This window comes from Pungitius pungitius, chromosome 1 (genome assembly GCF_949316345.1).
Source record: "Pungitius pungitius chromosome 1, fPunPun2.1, whole genome shotgun sequence".
Classification (NCBI taxonomy): domain Eukaryota; kingdom Metazoa; phylum Chordata; class Actinopteri; order Perciformes; family Gasterosteidae; genus Pungitius; species Pungitius pungitius.
Genome location: NC_084900.1, coordinates 30570027 through 30588177, shown reverse-complemented (window position 1 = coordinate 30588177; position 18151 = coordinate 30570027). Strand labels below are relative to the sequence as shown.

At 43.3% G+C, this 18151-nt stretch overlaps 3 protein-coding genes across 4 annotated transcripts; 1 reads left to right on the top strand and 2 right to left on the bottom strand.

Moving 5' to 3' along the window:
- The first annotated feature begins 160 nt into the window (after nt 1–160).
- On the top strand, nt 161–9977 carry tspan2b (tetraspanin 2b). The gene is made up of 8 exons (XM_037480291.2): nt 161–355; nt 6170–6272; nt 7786–7883; nt 8039–8113; nt 8202–8285; nt 8386–8442; nt 8565–8648; nt 8720–9977. The coding sequence occupies exons 1-8, from the start codon at nt 287–289 to the stop codon at nt 8783–8785; spliced, it is 636 nt and encodes a 211-aa protein (XP_037336188.2). The 5' UTR covers nt 161–286; the 3' UTR covers nt 8786–9977.
- Nucleotides 9978–11187: 1210 nt separating this feature from the next.
- LOC119223151 (mitochondrial glutamate carrier 1-like) lies at nt 11188–14979 on the bottom strand. 2 transcript variants are annotated; one of them, XM_062564775.1, is made up of 9 exons: nt 14848–14979; nt 14272–14397; nt 13998–14053; nt 13616–13706; nt 13421–13539; nt 13129–13324; nt 12514–12671; nt 12314–12389; nt 11188–12114 (listed from the first exon to the last, which is right to left on the bottom strand). In XM_062564775.1, exons 1-9 carry the CDS (start codon nt 14868–14870, stop codon nt 11955–11957), a joined length of 1005 nt encoding a protein of 334 aa, XP_062420759.1. In that variant the 5' UTR covers nt 14871–14979; the 3' UTR covers nt 11188–11954. The 2 variants fall into 2 exon arrangements, with proteins under 2 accessions (XP_062420759.1, XP_037336180.2); XM_037480283.2 differs by having other exon boundaries at nt 13421–13536.
- A 389-nt stretch (nt 14980–15368) lies between these two features.
- LOC119223164 (follitropin subunit beta-like) lies at nt 15369–17460 on the bottom strand. The gene is made up of 2 exons (XM_037480302.2): nt 16988–17460; nt 15369–15862 (listed from the first exon to the last, which is right to left on the bottom strand). The coding sequence occupies exons 1-2, from the start codon at nt 17147–17149 to the stop codon at nt 15560–15562; spliced, it is 465 nt and encodes a 154-aa protein (XP_037336199.2). The 5' UTR covers nt 17150–17460; the 3' UTR covers nt 15369–15559.
- Between the last annotated feature and the right edge of the window lie 691 nt (nt 17461–18151).

Here is an 18151-nt window from a genome sequence, read left to right as displayed (position 1 = left end):
ATTGTTCAAAGGGGCGGTCTGGAAAGAGTCTGCGGTGTGTGTGTGTGTGTGTGTGTGTGTGTGTGTGTGTGTGTGTGTGTGTGTGTGTGTGTGTGTGTGTGTGTGTGTGTGTGTGTGTGAGTATGTGTGTGTGTTTGCGCGCGCGCGTGCATGTGCGAGAGAAAGAGGGGGAGAGAGAGAGAGAGAGCTTCTCAGTACACAAGTGTTGTGACCGTTTTTGTTACAGCCGACACAATCGTCGGAGCATTTTGCGGGGATAAAAGCGACAAAGAACAACCCAGCCGAAATGTCGACGGTGGAAGGAGGAATGAAATGTGTCAAATTCCTTTTGTTCGTGTTCAACTTTATCTTCTGGGTAAGTGCGTTTTGGGTACGCGGGTATGCGTGTGTGTGGCGACGGGATGCGAGGCGTGCGTAAAGGAACAAGTGCACGCAAAGCAGACTCCTGCCTCTGCACAGCCGCCTTCGCGGTTGTTATTCCAGTCACGGATCCTTTCATTGTTCTCACCTTCATCGTATTGTGTGCTGTACTTAGTGGATTGTCCGCTCGGCGTGGGTTAGCCCCGCGTGCTGCGGGAAACGGTGACAGCCAGGCGCGTTTCAGTTTGAGCTCACCGGGTTCAAATCGGACTTTCCACATAGGGAGAGAAAAAAACCGCCCTTAATTCCTGGAAAGAGTGTTTTTGAAAGGAAGACTGGATGAGAGGATGGAGAGGGAGATTACAGTTTTTCTCCATTGGTTTGGCTCAATTCTTGAAACAGAAATTACATTCTCAAAGCTCTTAATGCATTTGGTAAAATAGCCTATATGGTTCAGCACAACTACATATATCACCTTCAAAAGGTCATATCTCACCCAAAACAGTTAACTCAAGCTTCAAAACCAAATCATTTTCTCATAAAAATAGTCAGTGCCCCCAAAATGAAAACTTCCTTCTCGATTGCTGTGGCTCATCTATCTCTCGAAAAAACGACAGTCTCAAAGCTTTAAATACATTTGCCAAAATAACCTAGATGGTTTAGCAAAACACTATGGCACACCTGCAAAAGGTCATATCTCTCCCAAAACAGACAACTCATCAGTCACAACGAATTCCTTTTCTCATACAAACAGTCAGTGCCCCCAAAATGAAAAGTCCTTTTGTCATTGTTTAAACACTGCAGGTCAAAATGTTTTGTTAAATGTTACAGTTTTTCTCCATTGGTTTGGCTCATTTTTTGAAACAGAAAGGACATTCTCAAAACAACATGGACAAACCTCCAAACAACTTAGCAATTTCTCAATACAGAATTGAATTTCTCATTCATTTGGTTAAATTGCAAATGTCTAAGTACATGTCTCAATGTCTCAGTACATCTTTGCAAATGATTAAGTACATGTAGCCTACGTTTAGCACAATTTCCAAGTGAATAGATCTTGTTGATCTAAACTGATTGTTGATTCTCAGTCTAATTGTTTTTCGCTCCAAAATGTCTCAGCGTATTTTCATTGTATAAGTCATCACATGCACAATAGTCTGTTCAATTGTCAAAATTACTCAAGAACATAATACCATGAATAACATTTGATAAATTCACAATATTACAACAATTGACAGTCAGGTGAAACTAGAACTTTATTTTATCTATTCTTTGACCGGCTTTATTTACAGCACTGTAGGATGCATATAATTTACATTGGTTTTTGTTTCTGTGTTTATTTTACAGTATATTATGCTGCTTTTTACTTTGATGTATGGAAGTTATTTTATGTTTGTGAATGATAATTGCAATTACAATTTCCGGTAGTATGAGTGCAATGTGTGATGTCAAACCTTGGAGGCTAATCTTACCCTAAAATCCTATTATATTCTGTTAGCTAGACAAAAAAAAAACAGTACAGTAACCATTGTCAATGAAGAACTGGGCTAAGACTGGTGGACATGAGGGATTTCAATGGTCCTCTGCCATAAAAACCAAGCCGGCAGCTGGCTCCCTGCACCTCGTGAAGAACCCGGGCTTCAATGCTGGTTCGGTCAAGTGAAGTTACAAACCACCATGGAGCACAGCAGAGCCCCCTTTACTCAAGGCCACTGTGGTGGATGTGAAAGGTGCCAGTGTGCACACGAGCTCTAAACACGTCCCTTCCATCCTCGTTATGTCCATTCACTGAACGGACCTGTTAGAAATGAAGATACTCATTTACGAGTAGTTGCTGGATAACCTTGTGTGTGAATCGGAGAGAGAGAGTGTGTGTGTGTAAAAGTGCAATTTGGGATATGTTTTGCTCCCCTGTCCTCACTCCACTGGGGGAACGCTCCTTTGTGTGCATGTGTGAGAGAGAGAAAGAGACTTGAGGGCAGTGTGAATGGATCCATTGTCTCAGCGGGACAATGGCATTACTTCAGTGCCCTGCTCCTGCCCGGCTAGGCATCAGGCCTGCTGGAGGTTTTAATGCATTGACCCCACCGGTCAGTGAGTTCTATACTATCCCCAATACCCCCACATCCAGGATGGGTGTTGTTGCTGCGGCGATCTCCTGTTCAGTGCAGCTGACTGAATGTGTGGCACATGCAGAAGAAAGACAAGTGAACATGAGAGGATGCAGACATTTGGAGAAATACAGGAGGACGTGTGACTGATTGACGGACACGATGAAACGGAGAAAGGGAGACGACAAATGTGATGGGAAAGAAAAGGGTCACGGGGAGATTGAGAGGGATATTAATGTGCGCGCGCTCACATGGCAAAAGAGGGACCGCTGACCCAGATAAAGATAGAGCGTCGGATCAGATGATAGCGGGATATTCTGTGGGATGTGGGCTGTGTGTGAGTGTGTGTGTGTGTGTGTGTTTCCACGGGATTAAAGAAACACCAACACGGGTGCTCCTCTACATTTTGGTTCTGCTTTCATCATCCTGTTGATGGCGGAGTGAGTGATGATGAGAAGAGTGTGAGTGGAGGAGGGGCAGATGGGGTTTTTCCCTTCTCACCCCCTCACCTCCCCTCTCCATGAGAGGACAGAAGAGCGTGAGACAAGCCGGTGGCTCTTGAACGCTTACGGTGGAGAGATGTGCCGCGAGAGACAATTTGAGTTGTTTTCATGTAAATGATGAAGAGCATCGCACGGCCATCCCCGTCCTAATACACACGAAACACGCTCATCACTCAATATGTATGAAGAGGCTAATGGGTTTAGGAATCTTGTTGACTTTGTGTCACAGCATGATTTATTGAAACTCCTGCGGGGCTCCAATATTAAAACCCCAATGTACTGCAGGCCACACGCTACGCTGATAGCTCCCAAAGCAATAGCCTGCAATGGAACATCAATAGCATGCTGGCCCGTCTGGCCTGGGTTTGTGTGCTCTAGTTCAGTGACTGCCCCATTTAGTCAAAAAAAGCCTCTGGGTTAACCGTGCGAGGCAAGCACTAGTGATGTGCGGCAAATAACCCAGTGTTCTTTCAACTAAATGCATCCGCAAAGACTTGCAGAGAAGCAAATGATTTCGGCGAAACCTAAAACCGGTAACACAAGGCCCCGATGATGCAACAAAGATGATCCGAACAGAGCGACCGGGAGCACAGAGGAAAGGAGACGGGTTAAACTCGTAAAGGAGGAGGCAGACTGAAACCAAAACCCTAAGACCGACACACAAACACACTAGTCTACGTTGTGAAGGTTGACGTGTGCCACCACACACACGCCCCCGTCACAGGTTTCAATAGGATTTAGTCCACCCATGGTGAGCCCCCTGTTTACACTTTCCCTCTGCCTATCCTTTTTAATGTTCACTCGCAAATTGCTGCCGGTTTTAAATCAGTATTCCACAGATGTGATTCTTTTGTACACTGCTTTTGCTACAATTCTTTTCTTGAAAATGAGGAAAGTGGATAACGCCTCTGACCAACACCCCCGTCCAGTGTGAGCTCAGCCCCTGTTTCATGAAAATTCCCCTCGCAAAAACACCATTTAACTGCCCTGGTAAAAAGTAGGCAGTGTAACTGTAAAAGAACCTCAATAAAGCTCGGAGGGAGATTTTTTTTATACCTGTCTGGAAATATCCAGCCCCACAAACTATCTTCAAAGGTGTCATAGGATAGTGAGAGGACCAAGAGTCGGCCTGTAATTCTCATATCTGCATTTTAAAAACCCCTCTTAAGCCACAGGTTGGAGTTCATCTCTGAATAAGATGCTTCTGTCTCCGCAGGCAAGGGGGAAAAAAGATGGATTGTCCAACCACTTACACTCCCTTCTCCTTCCCTCTCTTTCATTGTGTCTGTCAGATTCCCTCCGATTGTGCGCCAAAACGTATATTCACAGGGAGACAGTGGCTCTTTGTCCTTTTGGTGCGATTTGGAGGGAGGGCGGTGGGATTAGGTGGGGTAGAGGAGGGGGATACACGGAGATAAGTCAGTGGTGGGGGGGTGGTTGGGTGATAGATTTGAGAGGCAGAGGGGCCGAGAGAAGGGAGGGGAGGGGCGTGTCTAGTGTCGGACGGGGGTAATGAAGGCAGACAAAGTGGTGGGAGGGTAAAAAAGGAGGGGGTGTGTAAGCAGTGAAGGGGTCAATGGGACCTTTGGGATAACTTGAGTGCCAGAGTTGAGAACGTGCTAAATATGTCAGCTACTGCCTGCACTGTTGGATGCCTTATTTTTAAACTGAGACCTTTCAGTGCGGTAGCCATTCAATGCATCTGTTTTTTTTAAAGCATTTTAAATGGGGCCTTAATAGTAATGCGGTCCAGCTGAGCTCTGAGCTCTTGAAACAACCATCTGCTCCTCCTACAATGCTACCGCGAGCTATAGCTTGGCACCAATGCACAGCGCCGCGTGTCCACCTCACACCTTCAACCACGCCATCAGGTGCTCCGACAAATACCAGGGTTAAATAGACCCAGAGCCCCTCTGCATTCTAATCCGGCCTCGTTCAGTAGCCTTCACTTTAATGTGCCTTATCACTTTGGACTTTTTAAGACTGAAACCCCGAGAGCTAAGCTGTGCCATGCATCACCAGGCATGACACTAAAACCCTACGTCTGGGACGATGGCTGCTTCTCTGCACCTGTCTTATTCCGACGCTTAACAACTGAGCTACTGGCCTTACTTCAGACCATCTTAAGATACAACTTGTGGACCTGGTTGGAGAAGAGTGTAGAAAGTGTGGACTGTACAATATATTATATATGTTGTGTAATGTGCAGATGATTTAAGTGGATTTGAGGACGGAGATGGAGTAGTTTATTTTCTTCCCTCAATTTGGAAATGTGGTTTGTTTTTCTTAACCAAGCCAGAGGACACAGAAATGGTTTTACTACATAAATTAAAATATCTAGCAAATGGAGACCGTGTGACAAGCACTCCTCAGCACTCTCCATTTAGACAAATCATTTCATTCATCAGCGCACACACTCACACATGCACATTGTGTTGCTATGAAGCTCAGCTCGGAAGGTTTTCAGACTCAATAATCCTCAGGGGTCATCGGATCAGTGAACAGCAAAACCTCTCGTAATCGATCCGTCGGTGTCGCGCCCACCCCGCGTCTGCCCTTGAGAGCTTCTCAGATCTCACGAAAAACGCCCACCTCAAGGTCTCCTGAGCACTTGGGGAGTAAAAGTTTTGTTGTTGCAGTTAGTTTGCAAGAGCATTGCTGAGGGTAGGACTTGGTTCATTGTATGCCGATGGTGGTTTAGATGAAGGAAACTATGAGTAACATGTAGCCGCACTTCCGAACAAAGAGGAGAGCCTGTTTAAACTCAACATGCCCGAAGCCCAGCGAGTCATTTCTCCCTACTGGAGCGCCAAGTTACACAAGTTACGTTTTGGATCTAAAACACATCGATGATCCACCTATGGTATTGACAAATATCCATACTCATCAGCTTGACACACAACATGCAGTTTTAGCCTGACAACTTTTACAGAGCGTATTCTCCCGTTGCCAAAGTGTAAAAAAAAGGGGGGGGGGGGGTAGTCGGGGCGGAAAACTCCACAGCACTATTTGCTTTATGTGGAAAATCAGAAACGAACCAGTCCTCTGAAGGCATGAACATTAGAAAAGAGTGTTGCACTTTCTGGTGATGGCTGAAACCAAGAAAATACTAACTTTACCGACTGTAATGATGACCGTCTGCAGAGGTCAATGGTTATTTGTTGTTCTTATGATCATTCTCTCCTGCCTTTGCAGTTGATGGGATCCTTTGTTCTGGCGGTGGGACTGTGGCTGCGCTTCGATCCAGAAACCGTGTCTCTTCTCAATGTTGACAAGGCTCCAGACACTTTCTTCATTGGTGAGTACCTTAACACACTCCACAGTGAATGTACACACAGGGTAGAAACATGCTGGAAGTATGTCCGTAATTATATACTGTGTGTGTATATATATCTATATATATATATAATTTATACAGACACTATAATAAGAGTTTGTGTTTTTTATGTTGCTCAGAAACCACTCTAAATGGGTCACGGAAAGGAGATGAGTGTGAAAAACAGGAAATGACTGCTGTTAACACATGACAGAAACGAAAGGGCTGGTAACCACTGTTCAATTAGACACCATACCCAGATGGAAAGAGACTGAGGAGGAGGAGGAGGAGGAGGAGACACTTAGTATTGGTACACTTTGGAAGAGGTCAATCATCAAAACAGATGGGGAACCATAATAACGGTTATAAAGGAAAAACATGATGGTACTAAATTAAATGTGATTTTCTACCTTGAGTAGGACTACCTTTCTTTGGGGCTCAGGTGTCCATGTGGTTGGACTGAGGGTAGGTTTCCTCCTGAAGTCAGGTCCTCTCAGAGTAGAGTGCTGCACATGGCTTTGACATTGAGTGCGCTGTCCCCACAGACACAGCTGAGAGCGCTCAACAGTTGCTATAAGAACACAACAAACAGCTTCTGAGTCCCCACCAAGAGGGGAAACAGTGTCTCTTTCAGGGTTGTGTAAAGATGGAGCGATTCAAGTCTTCAAACCATATTTCCTCATGCTCTTTATACCTCATGGAACATTACCATTTCAGGTTTACACAGGACATGGTGAACACCAGATTTAGTTAACAGAACAGGCAGCTTGAACACTTTGAACACAAAATTCTCCCTACTAACAAACAAAAGAAATTAAGTGCTAAATGAAATGATTGTGTCCCATCAAGTCTTTCTGTTGACACATCAGGATCCAAACTTCCTCTCCGGTACACACCTCATTGTGTGCCACCTAGAGGCTGACGGCCCTTTCTCACTGCATCCTCTGTAGAGCTGTTGCCGGGCAACATACCTCACCTGTACCAGTGCGAAATCTCTTTCCTGATGAGTGGGTTAAGGGGAGATCTGGGTATCTCAGGAGGTCCCACTTTGAGCTCATCTTTAATAAAGCTGTTGGCAACAAGGGTATTTACAAGGCATCCTAAATGAAGACCCAATTAAAACGCACAATACGTGGGTCCACTCCTAACAAAAAGGATCCAATTACTAACCTCACAAATGTAATAGTCCAAAAAGAACACCATTGTACCCATCGAGACAACGTTTCAATTTAGTTCTCTAGCTCTACGCCGCCCCCTGCTGGTTTCTGTAGACTAGAATTGCCCGTTGAACTAAAAGGGGAAAGCTGATCATGTTAGAGATTTTTGGGGGTATATAAAACCTTTTTTTTTTACCCGCCTTGTTAAAACTGGAATTTCTTGATGATATTAATCAATAATGTTGATGAATAGAGTGTATGAAATAAAAAGGTATTCTGACGGTTGTTTATCTCACAACGTCGTCATTACAATAGTGTATTTTTGCCTGTTCCTCCAGGTGTCTACATCCTGATAGGTGCTGGCAGTATGGTAATGTTGGTTGGTTTCTTCGGCTGTTGTGGAGCTGTTCGGGAATCTCAGTGCCTGCTGGGTTCTGTGAGTAGGAAAGTGATACTTACCTCAAGAGCAGAATCTGAACAGAAATGCTTTTTTTTATCTCAGTTGGATACCTTGAATTATCTTTAAGAAGAAATATATTCTTTACTTTTCTATTTCTTGTCTCACTTTCTTGTTTCTGTGAACTTCTTTAGTTCTTTGCCTGTCTGTTGATCATCTTTGGTGCAGAGGTGGCAGCTGGGGTGTTTGGATTCTTAAACAAGGACAAGGTACATTTCATATTTGATAGCTTCAGTAGTGAATTCAGTTTGATGAATCCTGATGGCACCACATAATATACTGTCCACTATCACACAGATTATCAAAGACGTTCAGACCTTCTACGCCACAACCTACAATGAAAACAATAACAGCACCATGATCCTGTCATACCAGAGAGTAGTAAGTATAATTCATATATTTCAGCATGAGTGAAACGTGATTTTTAAAGCAGAAAAAAATGCATTATAAAAACGTATTATGTTTTTATTCCCACTTTCAGCTGAACTGTTGTGGGACCATAGACAGCCTCTGCCCTGACCCTGCAACAAATCAAAAGGTAAGACACCAGCTCCACCCTCAGGGAAGAAATCGAGTTCTGCCCCTCCAATGAATGAATCAGGGCATCGTGGTTCACGACAACTCAAAAACTGCTTGATTCCTCTTATGTTGGTTCTGCAGGACTGTGAGACCGGCATCAAGGAGTTCTTCAACAGTAAACTCTACATCATTGGATACGTGGGCATCGGCATCGCGGGAGTCATGGTGAGTCGGCACGCAAATACGCACACGTATTATAGTGAGCGTGAATGTTTTTGTTGTTTTCCTCTCAACAGATCATTGGGATGATCTTCAGTATGGTGCTCTGCTGCGCCATTCGCAACAGCAGGGAGGTCATCTAAGCGGAGCCGCTGACCATTACCTCTTCCCAGCCATAAGAGACTGTACAGCCTTCAGTTTAAATGTCAACCGTAGCTCGTCATCCATCCAGGGACCCAGGAGATAAGATTGTGATCAAAAATATCCACCATGGTGCTCAAACCAGCTCTCCTGGCCCATTCTTTTGTACTATGTTCTCTTTCACTATTATTTGCACTCACGAGCAAAGTAGCACCCTCTACCTTCCACAGCATTCTGATGGGACTAAGACGGCTGGATCGATGTGATTTCTGATGTTGCCATGACAATCCGTCAAATTGTTTTCCTCCTCGCGGCCATTTGGTCAACATTATGAATGTTAACCCGCATACTGTCGCTGTGGTGTCAATTCTTTTTCACACAGCCTTGACACTGACCCCTCAACTGTGGGAAACTCAAGCCCCGAGAGAGCAAACCCCAGTGGCCAACGCTATGTTGTGTTACATGAGATCCTGAAAGAAAGAGGTTGGCCCGAATCTCCTATGTAATCCTGAACAAATACTCAATTTCGTCCCAAAGGAAGGGCTCCTTTTATATGTACGCTCTCTCACATCAAATATTTATATTCCTGACTCTCGGTGGACTGTATTTCAAGAACACGTTGGCGTGTGTGGATGTTCAATGGCTAAATATATGCCAGCCAGTGAAGAGGGAGTGGGGCTGTGGAATTGGATTATTCAAACCAGTAGGAATCTCCCCACCTTCACCTTCCTTCCCCTCTGTGCCTCTTTAAAGTACTCCACCGACAACAACACAAAAACTGGGAAATAACCCATTTCATTCCTCTCATCTCTGATTTCTACAGGACTCTGGGATGTAAATATATGTGACTTCTCTTGTAGTTGCACATTATTTGTGGATGATGCGACAGTCCCTATTTAACAAGCTGTGTGTAGATAGATTCTTGTATAATGTTGTAGTCATGACGGTGTTTGCAATAGTCAAACAAATCCACACAGCTCACTAACTTAACGTGCCTTTTTTTTTTGATAACGAGCTCTTTGAAAAACCGGCTGTCAGAACGTAGCAAAAGATTGTAGCGTGTGTAGAGTGTACATATGTTTGTTTAGTTGGACTGCTTGGAGTGATTGTAACACACATTGGACCGGCCATTGTTGTGGTGTCCCACACTTCTTTTCCTGCCAAGAAAGCTGAAGTGGTAAAAGCAGCAACATCTTGGCCAACTATTTTGAAAGCAATTTCAAAAAAAGGCTTTTTTTTCCCCCTCACTCCAGCAGGCGACATTTGCTCTGAGGAGTAACACAACAGAGTCACCGTAGTGTTACTGCGGAGTAACAACGCAATGAACCAGGAACAGCTCAGCGCGACTCAATCCACAAAGCGGTCGCTGTGCTTCTCAGTTGTATTTGTTTGTAAATCCGGAGTGATGATGTACTGTGCACGTACAAAGACACCTTGTGCACAGAAAAGCCTTTCAAAGTTAATTGTGTGTTAACTTATTTTGATAAAATTCCAGGCTTCTCAGGAAGATAGCTGTCTGAAGATGAATAAAGCTTTTAACGTTCAAATTGTTTCCCTTGTCTTATTCTCTCAGAGTTTTAAATGTTTGATTTTCTTCTTATTAGTAATACAACTTGGAATGCAGCTGTTTGTATAATAATAAAAAGTTACCTGCAACAGTTGTTCCAGATTGAAACAAAACTATGTAGATAACTCCTAGAATCTGCTTTTTGGTTAGAAGCTTGGCAAAAGAATCACAACTGGTTTTAACAAGATAAACAACATGTTTGTTCTGGTCACAAAACATCTTTAAGTTGTGATATCAAGTAGTCCCATAGTCCTCTGGTTGGATTCACACTCTTTCCCAATATTGATATAAGACCTCCACACCATAGCAAATGTCATTGATACAGGCTAATTCATTGAAGAACAAACACATACAATGCAAGGAATGGTGTGCTAGAGATCCGAAATTAGTTCTATTTAGGCATCTTGTTCTCAAAGCGACCCACATTTTGTCAAAGAAACACATTCAAACTAATGAACTTATTCCATCACGGTGTCATTTGTTATTCTTTTATAATCCACTTATTAAATAGATGTCCAGGTCTGGTTGCTTGGGTTTCATGTCAGAGTTTCCCCTTTCTGCACTCGAGCTGAAACGACAGCTGAATATTTAGTTATGCCTGTGATGTGGCAGAGGCTCCAGGACTCCCGAGGGGTAAAGTTACCCCAATGCTGCAGCATGAGCATTTTTACGGTCTGAAATGTATCCATGCCAGTGATGCATGTGTAGAGAAGAGGGGTAACGCCCCTTAGGATTGCATCAGAAAAAGGGTTGGCTGTCTACGGCCCACTATTTCCTACTTGGAATATGCAATTCTTCAGGCTGCACGCACTCCTCAAACAACACAGGAAAACAATGCATTCATAAATATTTATTTAGGATTTAGAAACGTATTTACATGCCTTATTCATTAGAATGAACTAATTAAATCAGGATCCTTTAAATGTTGAAATGTTAAATATTGCTTTCAGTTTGAGTCAGTTAGAACTTGAAAAAGACAAATGAAAGATAAAGGATACATATTTACATTGAAATGTTTGACTGTTGTTTGAAATGTTTGATTTTTGGATGGTAGGGTGAGTACAGCCCAGAATTGCAGTCTGTTCTGCTTCTTAATACACTTGGGTGAGCGTCTGTATCTCTTACAGACAAGTAAACCTGACCAGAAAAAGGAACTAAACCAGGTTGCTCTGATGAAAACACCTGACAATTAATTTAATTTATTTAGTTATGAAGTTGTTTATCTAATAAAATCCGCTTTACACTATATACAATGAAAAGGATCAACATCTGTGGGCCGTGATCTTGGGGCAGTCATGATCAATGTGGTCAATGATCTATCCAGCCCCTGAGGGAGGAGAGTACCGACAATAGGCTCCACCAAGGACCAGAAAGATCATTGAGGTTTAAAACTCTTAAATTAGATCAAGTCATGCTAAAGGCATATTTAAAACTTTTTAAAACTTAAAAAAAAAAACGAATGTCATTTCTCTGGTCCCTTTAGCATTTTTATCTGAAAGCCTCCAACAACACGGTTCACAGTAGTAGAGAACTAGGCCCACCGCTCGGCCTAGTGCACGGCTTCCTGTAATTTAATCAGGCAGCGGACAGAGCAAACTGATTTTTTACAAAGAGTAGATGTTGTTGGGTGTGTACCCAAGTAGGAACTCTCCCACTCCGACAGAGTACACAACCTGTGCGATGCCAAAGAGCGGAGCGATAACTAGGGCCCGGCAACTGGCCCCCTTGAGGAACGCTCCAGGACCCTCTTTTCTCAGGATCTTTCTGCAATTGAGAAGAGTGTGCACGGTTAGTTTAGTTTATCCGATGAATTAGCTGACGCCTGTGAGGCCGCTAATACTCCTGGGAAAGGACGAAATGTAACACATACAAAACGTTAGCTGTAACCTGTAACCTGTTCCCTGCGTGCAGAAAACCTGTGAAAGGAAGGGAATTCTTTTTCATGACCGTAAGACTTATCTACCTGACGCAGTCCACCACTCCGTTGTAGGTTTCCTCGTCGGCTCCTTTTCTGAGTGATTGTAGCCTCGTCTTGACCACTGCAGAAGACGTACAAAGCACATTCTTGTAGAACTTAAAAACATCGGTGAAAGAACATTACAACTACAGTTAGCAGTGCTCTTGTTCGGTGACCAGTCGTCAGGCATCGATTGAGCCACTGACCGTCACAAGGGCTGACAGCTACAGCAGCAATGGATCCGGCCAGGCAGCCAGACGTGAAGGACCAATAAAAGGGCACAGACGGGTCTTCAGGTGAACGTTTGCCGAGCTGGTGCAGATGTGCAAAAAGAGGGAAGTACACAACGGAGAACGGGATGTCTCTAAAAAGGCACAACAAAAACAAAGAAACAAAGAAAACATGTTAGCCACATTAAGATCCAAATCCAAATGTATCACATTTTCTGTCCCTGTATCCTTATAGTATTACACAAGTATGTAATAGGCATATTTAGGCTTATTTACTGCTTCTAATGGCATTTGCAAGAATCAAGTGACCAGAGAACAACAACCAAGGGGCCTTTGACGCAACGGTCGATCGCTCCTCATGAACTAATCAAACTATCTAACCTTCCAGTGCTCAAACAGAGGAATTAAGCTTAATGTCTATTTCTCTTCCTAAATGTTTTGAGCAAAATCGGAAGCGCTCTGTGGGCGTACTTGACCTTGACGCTTGATTTTTTTTCATAACGGGGGCCCGGGTCTCAAACTCATTTTACGGCTCTGCATGTTAACGGGTTCCTGAAAACACTGGAGGCGAGCATTAAAATCCCATCGCACCTCATCAATGTGGCTCCGAGTCCCCTGTAAAGCCCCGTCACTCCTGTGGTCCTCAGCAGCTCTCTGGTGATCTGTGTGGCCGACACCCGCATGACTTTAGGCGCAGGAGTGGTGTTGTAGGAGCGGCTGAGAACGGCGCTGGTCCCCCCCATCTTCAGGGTTGTTGCTACACTAGGCACCACCCTCAGCTGGGCCGCTGGCAGGTAGAGGAAACACATTGCAAAATGTTTCACCCGGACGTAAAAAGGGGCAGGGAAGGATTGTTTGATGCTGATGATTTCCTTGAAATTACCCAGCCTGCCAGCGTCCTGCAACTGGATCTTGAGCATCTCCATGGGCGTGGTGATAATAACCTGGCACATTCCTGCACAGCATCCAGCCAACATCTCCTTGAACACCGTCAACCTGCTGCTGAAGACACGTGGAGGGGGTTAAAAAAGAAAAAGAAAAGGGAATGACACGTCAATTCCTCCGAGGTAATACTCACCCGTCTTTGCTCAACTGGTGGCGAAAGAAGTCATTAGCGGCCAGTTTGATGGCTTTCTCGGGGGTCACCAGGGTTAGATTCACTGCTGCACCTGCAATAACAGGCATTGACCAACTTAAACCTAATGACTTGTTGATGCGGCAAGATGTCTGTAATAGAGAGGGGCTGTCAATCAGATAAAGCAACAATGACTTATGTGGGGTTTAGCACGTCCATTAGTCAATACTAAAGAAAGACACTTGAGGCATAAGAACAAGCACCCTTCATTGGGAGAGATGAAATTCAAAGGTTTGGTTCAGGCCATTCAAAGTGTCTAAAAAAACAAATGTGGTACCTTTGATATACTATTTCAAGGCACATCTTAAAAACGTCAGTGTCTTACCTCTGTACATCCCAAAGTAGCCTTCCGATTTAACGGTCTTTATTAGGCAATCCATCCTGATGCAGAAATAACACAGACATTGATAGTTGTGCAAGGGATTTCAAAGATAATATTGTGTTCATGTATAGCTTTAGTGAGCATTAATAAAATATAATCCAGGCTCTAAAAATTTGAGTCGTCATGCAAGGAGAAAGTTGTCAAATCGAGTGTGGTCGTTCATTGTTAAAAGGTAAATACTAAATACTGGGAAAGAGGACCGTTTTTTAGCTCTTACATGTTCTTGTAGAGTTGCTGCCCGCTGCGCTGATTCTGCAGACGAGTCTTGGCCAGGTCAATTGGAAACACACAGGTCACTCCTACCATGCCTGCGATCCCTCCATTAACCAGTTTGGCTGGGAGGCTGTTTAACAACAAGTTGGAACAGATATGTGCATAACAATCATTCTCGTTCTCGCAACATTTCTATTCTATTATGCGCGTCAAGGATTTGGTCGCCAATAGCAAAGAATTAAGGAAACATCTCAACAGGAAAGTAATCGATTAAGCTTTTTAACCGTGTGTATATTCTAGTTGTGAGTAAATAGTGTTGCAACAAAACTTGGAACAGAGGGACTACTTCTGGGAATCACCTCATCCGAGAATAGGTTTCAACAGAGTGAATTACAGAACATGTCATTACACCTACTAAGGCTTCTAATATCTTCGCCAAATTATCGCTAGAGAAACCAACAACATTAAAGATAAATAATCAAGGCATGCTTTATTCCTATTTTGCACTTTGAGCGGCCTACATACTGTGTCATGCTGCAGGGTTTGGTGTGTTGTGCTGATAATTAGTGCAGGTTCATACCTAATCTGCTGCTGGTGGGCCATGGTTCTTGTTGTTTTGGTTTGTGCACAAGATGTTTCGCACAAATGGAGGCAGCAGAGGGAAAGCAGGCTGAGTATCCCTGAGAGACACCAAGCAAGGCAGAAATAAAGAAGAAAGTCAGTCTTTTATAGACAGAGGCAAGTCCAGCCCCGGAGATCCAGGGATAGATTTGACTATATACGCTCCACCCACTGGACGGCCAGCCAAGAACTGGAGCCAGGGTCGTCATCACTCAACTGAAATCAAGCCCCGAGCCAACTAGCTTTGAGGGATACATCTCCCGGTCCTTGGCAGGGAAGTTGCCAACAACTCTTCTCTCCAAAGCCTTGTGAAACTATTCTACTCAGGTTTGAATGCAATTAAAATGTAGCAGCCCTTAAAAAAGCATTCACTTGTATTTGCATATAGGCCTACTTTGTGTAAAACAAGTATATAGTTTGCCCGTTTAGTAAAAACCTAATAGGACACACATTCAAATGAAAAACATAGGCCAATCAGATCAGGTATTATTTATTTCCACAGCCTACAATTATTTAGTTTCTTTAATGTATACAATTTTCACAGTGAAGTTACGATGCATGTTCAACATGGGGCTTTATTGAGCCGTGACATTCCTTAACTAGAAAGAAAAGAAAAGAAAAAGAAATGCACAACAATAACGACAACAAGCCCTTCTGGTCCATGGCATTTGTCAAGCATGTGCATTGCTCGTGTTAACATTTTGTCGGGTTCCCACGGAGGGCTCCGTCTGGTTCTTCACCACGTCGAGGGTCACGGAGCACCGGTCGGTGGGGACGCGGCTGGTGCGCACGCAGTGGTGCGTGCGCGTGTCGCAGCGCCTGCAGCTGCAGCGGCGGGCAGCAGGATAATACACCTGCGGGTTGACACCCGGGGGGCAGCCCGGCACACGGACGGCCCGGTACACCAGGGAGAGAGGCACACAGCTGCGCTGGATCATGAACTTCCTCCCGAAACGTCCCTTCAAATTAGTGTCCTGAAAGCAGAGAGTTGGATTTGGCCACACACCGGAAATACTTTTCGAAGGAATAGACCCTAGGAAACTAAAGGCTGGCCTAGTTGTACTTTACCAAAATTGTTTTGCAGGTTTAAATGACTAAATAAAACCTCAACTAATATATTCTAATAGATTGAGTCCACACGCTGTGACATCATACACACATATTGCAATACAGTGATATAATTTATATTATTCTTAAATGGGCAATTTTCCATACTTGTACTTAAGCTACTTTCCCTTTATTGCTAATTTCCCTTGAGTAATATTGTGAATGCATACTACACAGTAAAATGCTTAGATTTGGAATTTTCCAGTGTTGGGCAAAAGTGTTGAAGTGCAGAGTTGAAATCACACTTGAAAAAAGATCCAACTTTTACAGAGTGAATTGTACGAAAGAGCTGGAGTCATTATCCAGTGTCAAGATCAGATTCATTTGCAACACTTAGTAGAGTTAAATGAACTCATTGATAGGACTGAAATGTAACTGTACAGTGTCACACTTCTTGGTATCAAGCTTAACTCCATGTAACATGGTGCAAGGATTGGTGAGGTGCGTGCCAGGAACCACAAGGTTGTTGGTTTGATCCCTGCCTTACCCATGTTCCAATGCAAAGTGTCCCTGACCGATACACAACCATGACTTGTGCCCTGGGCTAAAATGTAAACTCCATGTGTAAAAAATGCAACATAAGTTGCTTTTGATAAAAGCGTCAGCTAAATGATGTTGTATTTAACACTGAGCAGATTTATTTTGACACTCATTCCGAGTTGGTAACACTTCGTTGAGTGTTGATTTAACACTGACAAGATTGGGACGATATAAACACCAGCTTAGAGTTCAAATTGAATCTCACACAGTCAATTTAACTAAATTTTCTGTCTATAACATAATAGTTTAACTGAGTATTTCTAAACATTACTATTTCAATTGAAGTAAAAGTTTCCTTGAGTAAAAATATAGGATGCTGAATCACATTCTGTAGTATGTTATAATAAGTATTCTTATCTTAAGCATCACCCATCGCATCTACATTTTGTTGAAATATTGGCAAAATGTTGCTATATGGAGTTTCCATGATCAGCGTGAGAGTGTGTAGTCACCTTTGTGTAACAGTAGCCGTTGCAGATGGTGGTGTTGATGGCCACACACTGGGCACAGTCGCGACTCTCAATCCATAAGGTGTGATTGTTCAGTATACAGAGACACACCGCTCTGTGCATCAGAGCACACAGCAGCATGCACTTCAACACTAGCAGAGGCATACTGGTAGTGCGGACAGTGAGATGGACACCCTGAAAGGAAAATGATTAAAAAGAGACACAAATGGTTCACTCAGGGGAATAGCTCCTCAAACATTTGATTTGTTATAGCGTGAAAACCTAAATTGAGGAGAAAAAACACACCTTCACATTTGACCCCTGTTGTTCAGGAAATTGCAGAGATATCCGAGGACAACAGTAAGTGTGAAGGAAATTATTATTAAGAAATCCACAAATCTTTATCCCCTTTTTTTTCAATGAGACTATCTTTCCGTCTGGATTCTTCCTCTCGTTGTGTCCACACAGATGCCCAACTCTGTTCCCTGTTCCTCGGCTTTGTGAATGTATGGACAGATCAAGGGAGTCCATCCTCTTTTATCCACCCCGCCGGCCCCAGTAGACTTCAAACACCATTCCAGAAATCACATGGCTGCTACAATGATTAGAGGTCAAAACACACTGGTAAATGATGTGTGTGCGTGCATGCGTGCGTGCGTGTGTGCATGAATGGGCGATGTTCATTTTCTCACAGGTCACATTGAAGAATATGTGATCCACCTTCTGGCATGCAGATGAGGTGGGGTGGGGGTGTAACTCAATATTCCTGGTTGAGGATGAGGATGCTGCAAGGTAGTATCTGCCAAACCACAGGATGTAAAAATCGGTCAAACCCGATCCATGTGCTTGAATCCACACGTGCACCAAAATGGTCGAAGTCTTTTGAAGGTTACACTTAAAATTTGCTAAATGTGCGATATCTAATCAGTATATGCTATAAAGAATAAAACCAGTAATAAGAATATGTATCTGTTTTAAATCAAGAAAATGAAAATGTACTGTTTATTTTATTTTATTATCTTTATTTAAAATATCAGGGACTGTCCTGTTGTGTTGAAAATGAAAAGTTTAAAAAACAAACATTTGAAAATGAAATATCTCATTCCATCAAACCATATACCTCCATATATCAAAAAATATATATAATTTAGAAAATCAAACATATGA

Bases quoted from the DNA above. Each gene is read 5' to 3' on its own strand.
- tspan2b (XM_037480291.2), top strand. From the start codon at position 287: ATGTCGACGGTGGAAGGAGGAATGAAATGTGTCAAATTCCTTTTGTTC. The intron at 356-6,169 runs GTAAGTGCGTTT...CTGCCTTTGCAG, and splicing joins TGTTCAACTTTATCTTCTGG to TTGATGGGATCCTTTGTTCT. The intron at 7,884-8,038 runs GTGAGTAGGAAA...GAACTTCTTTAG, and splicing joins CTCAGTGCCTGCTGGGTTCT to TTCTTTGCCTGTCTGTTGAT.
- LOC119223151 (XM_062564775.1), bottom strand. From the start codon at position 14,870: ATGGCCCACCAGCAGCAGATTAG. The intron at 12,672-13,128 runs GTGCGATGGGAT...GTGCCTTTTTAG, and splicing joins CTCGGAGCCACATTGATGAG to AGACATCCCGTTCTCCGTTG. The intron at 12,115-12,313 runs GTAGATAAGTCT...TCTCAATTGCAG, and splicing joins GGAGTGGTGGACTGCGTCAG to AAAGATCCTGAGAAAAGAGG.
- LOC119223164 (XM_037480302.2), bottom strand. From the start codon at position 17,149: ATGCCTCTGCTAGTGTTGAAGTGCATGCTGCTGTGTGCTCTGATGCAC. The intron at 15,863-16,987 runs GTGACTACACAC...CTCTGCTTTCAG, and splicing joins ACGGCTACTGTTACACAAAG to GACACTAATTTGAAGGGACG.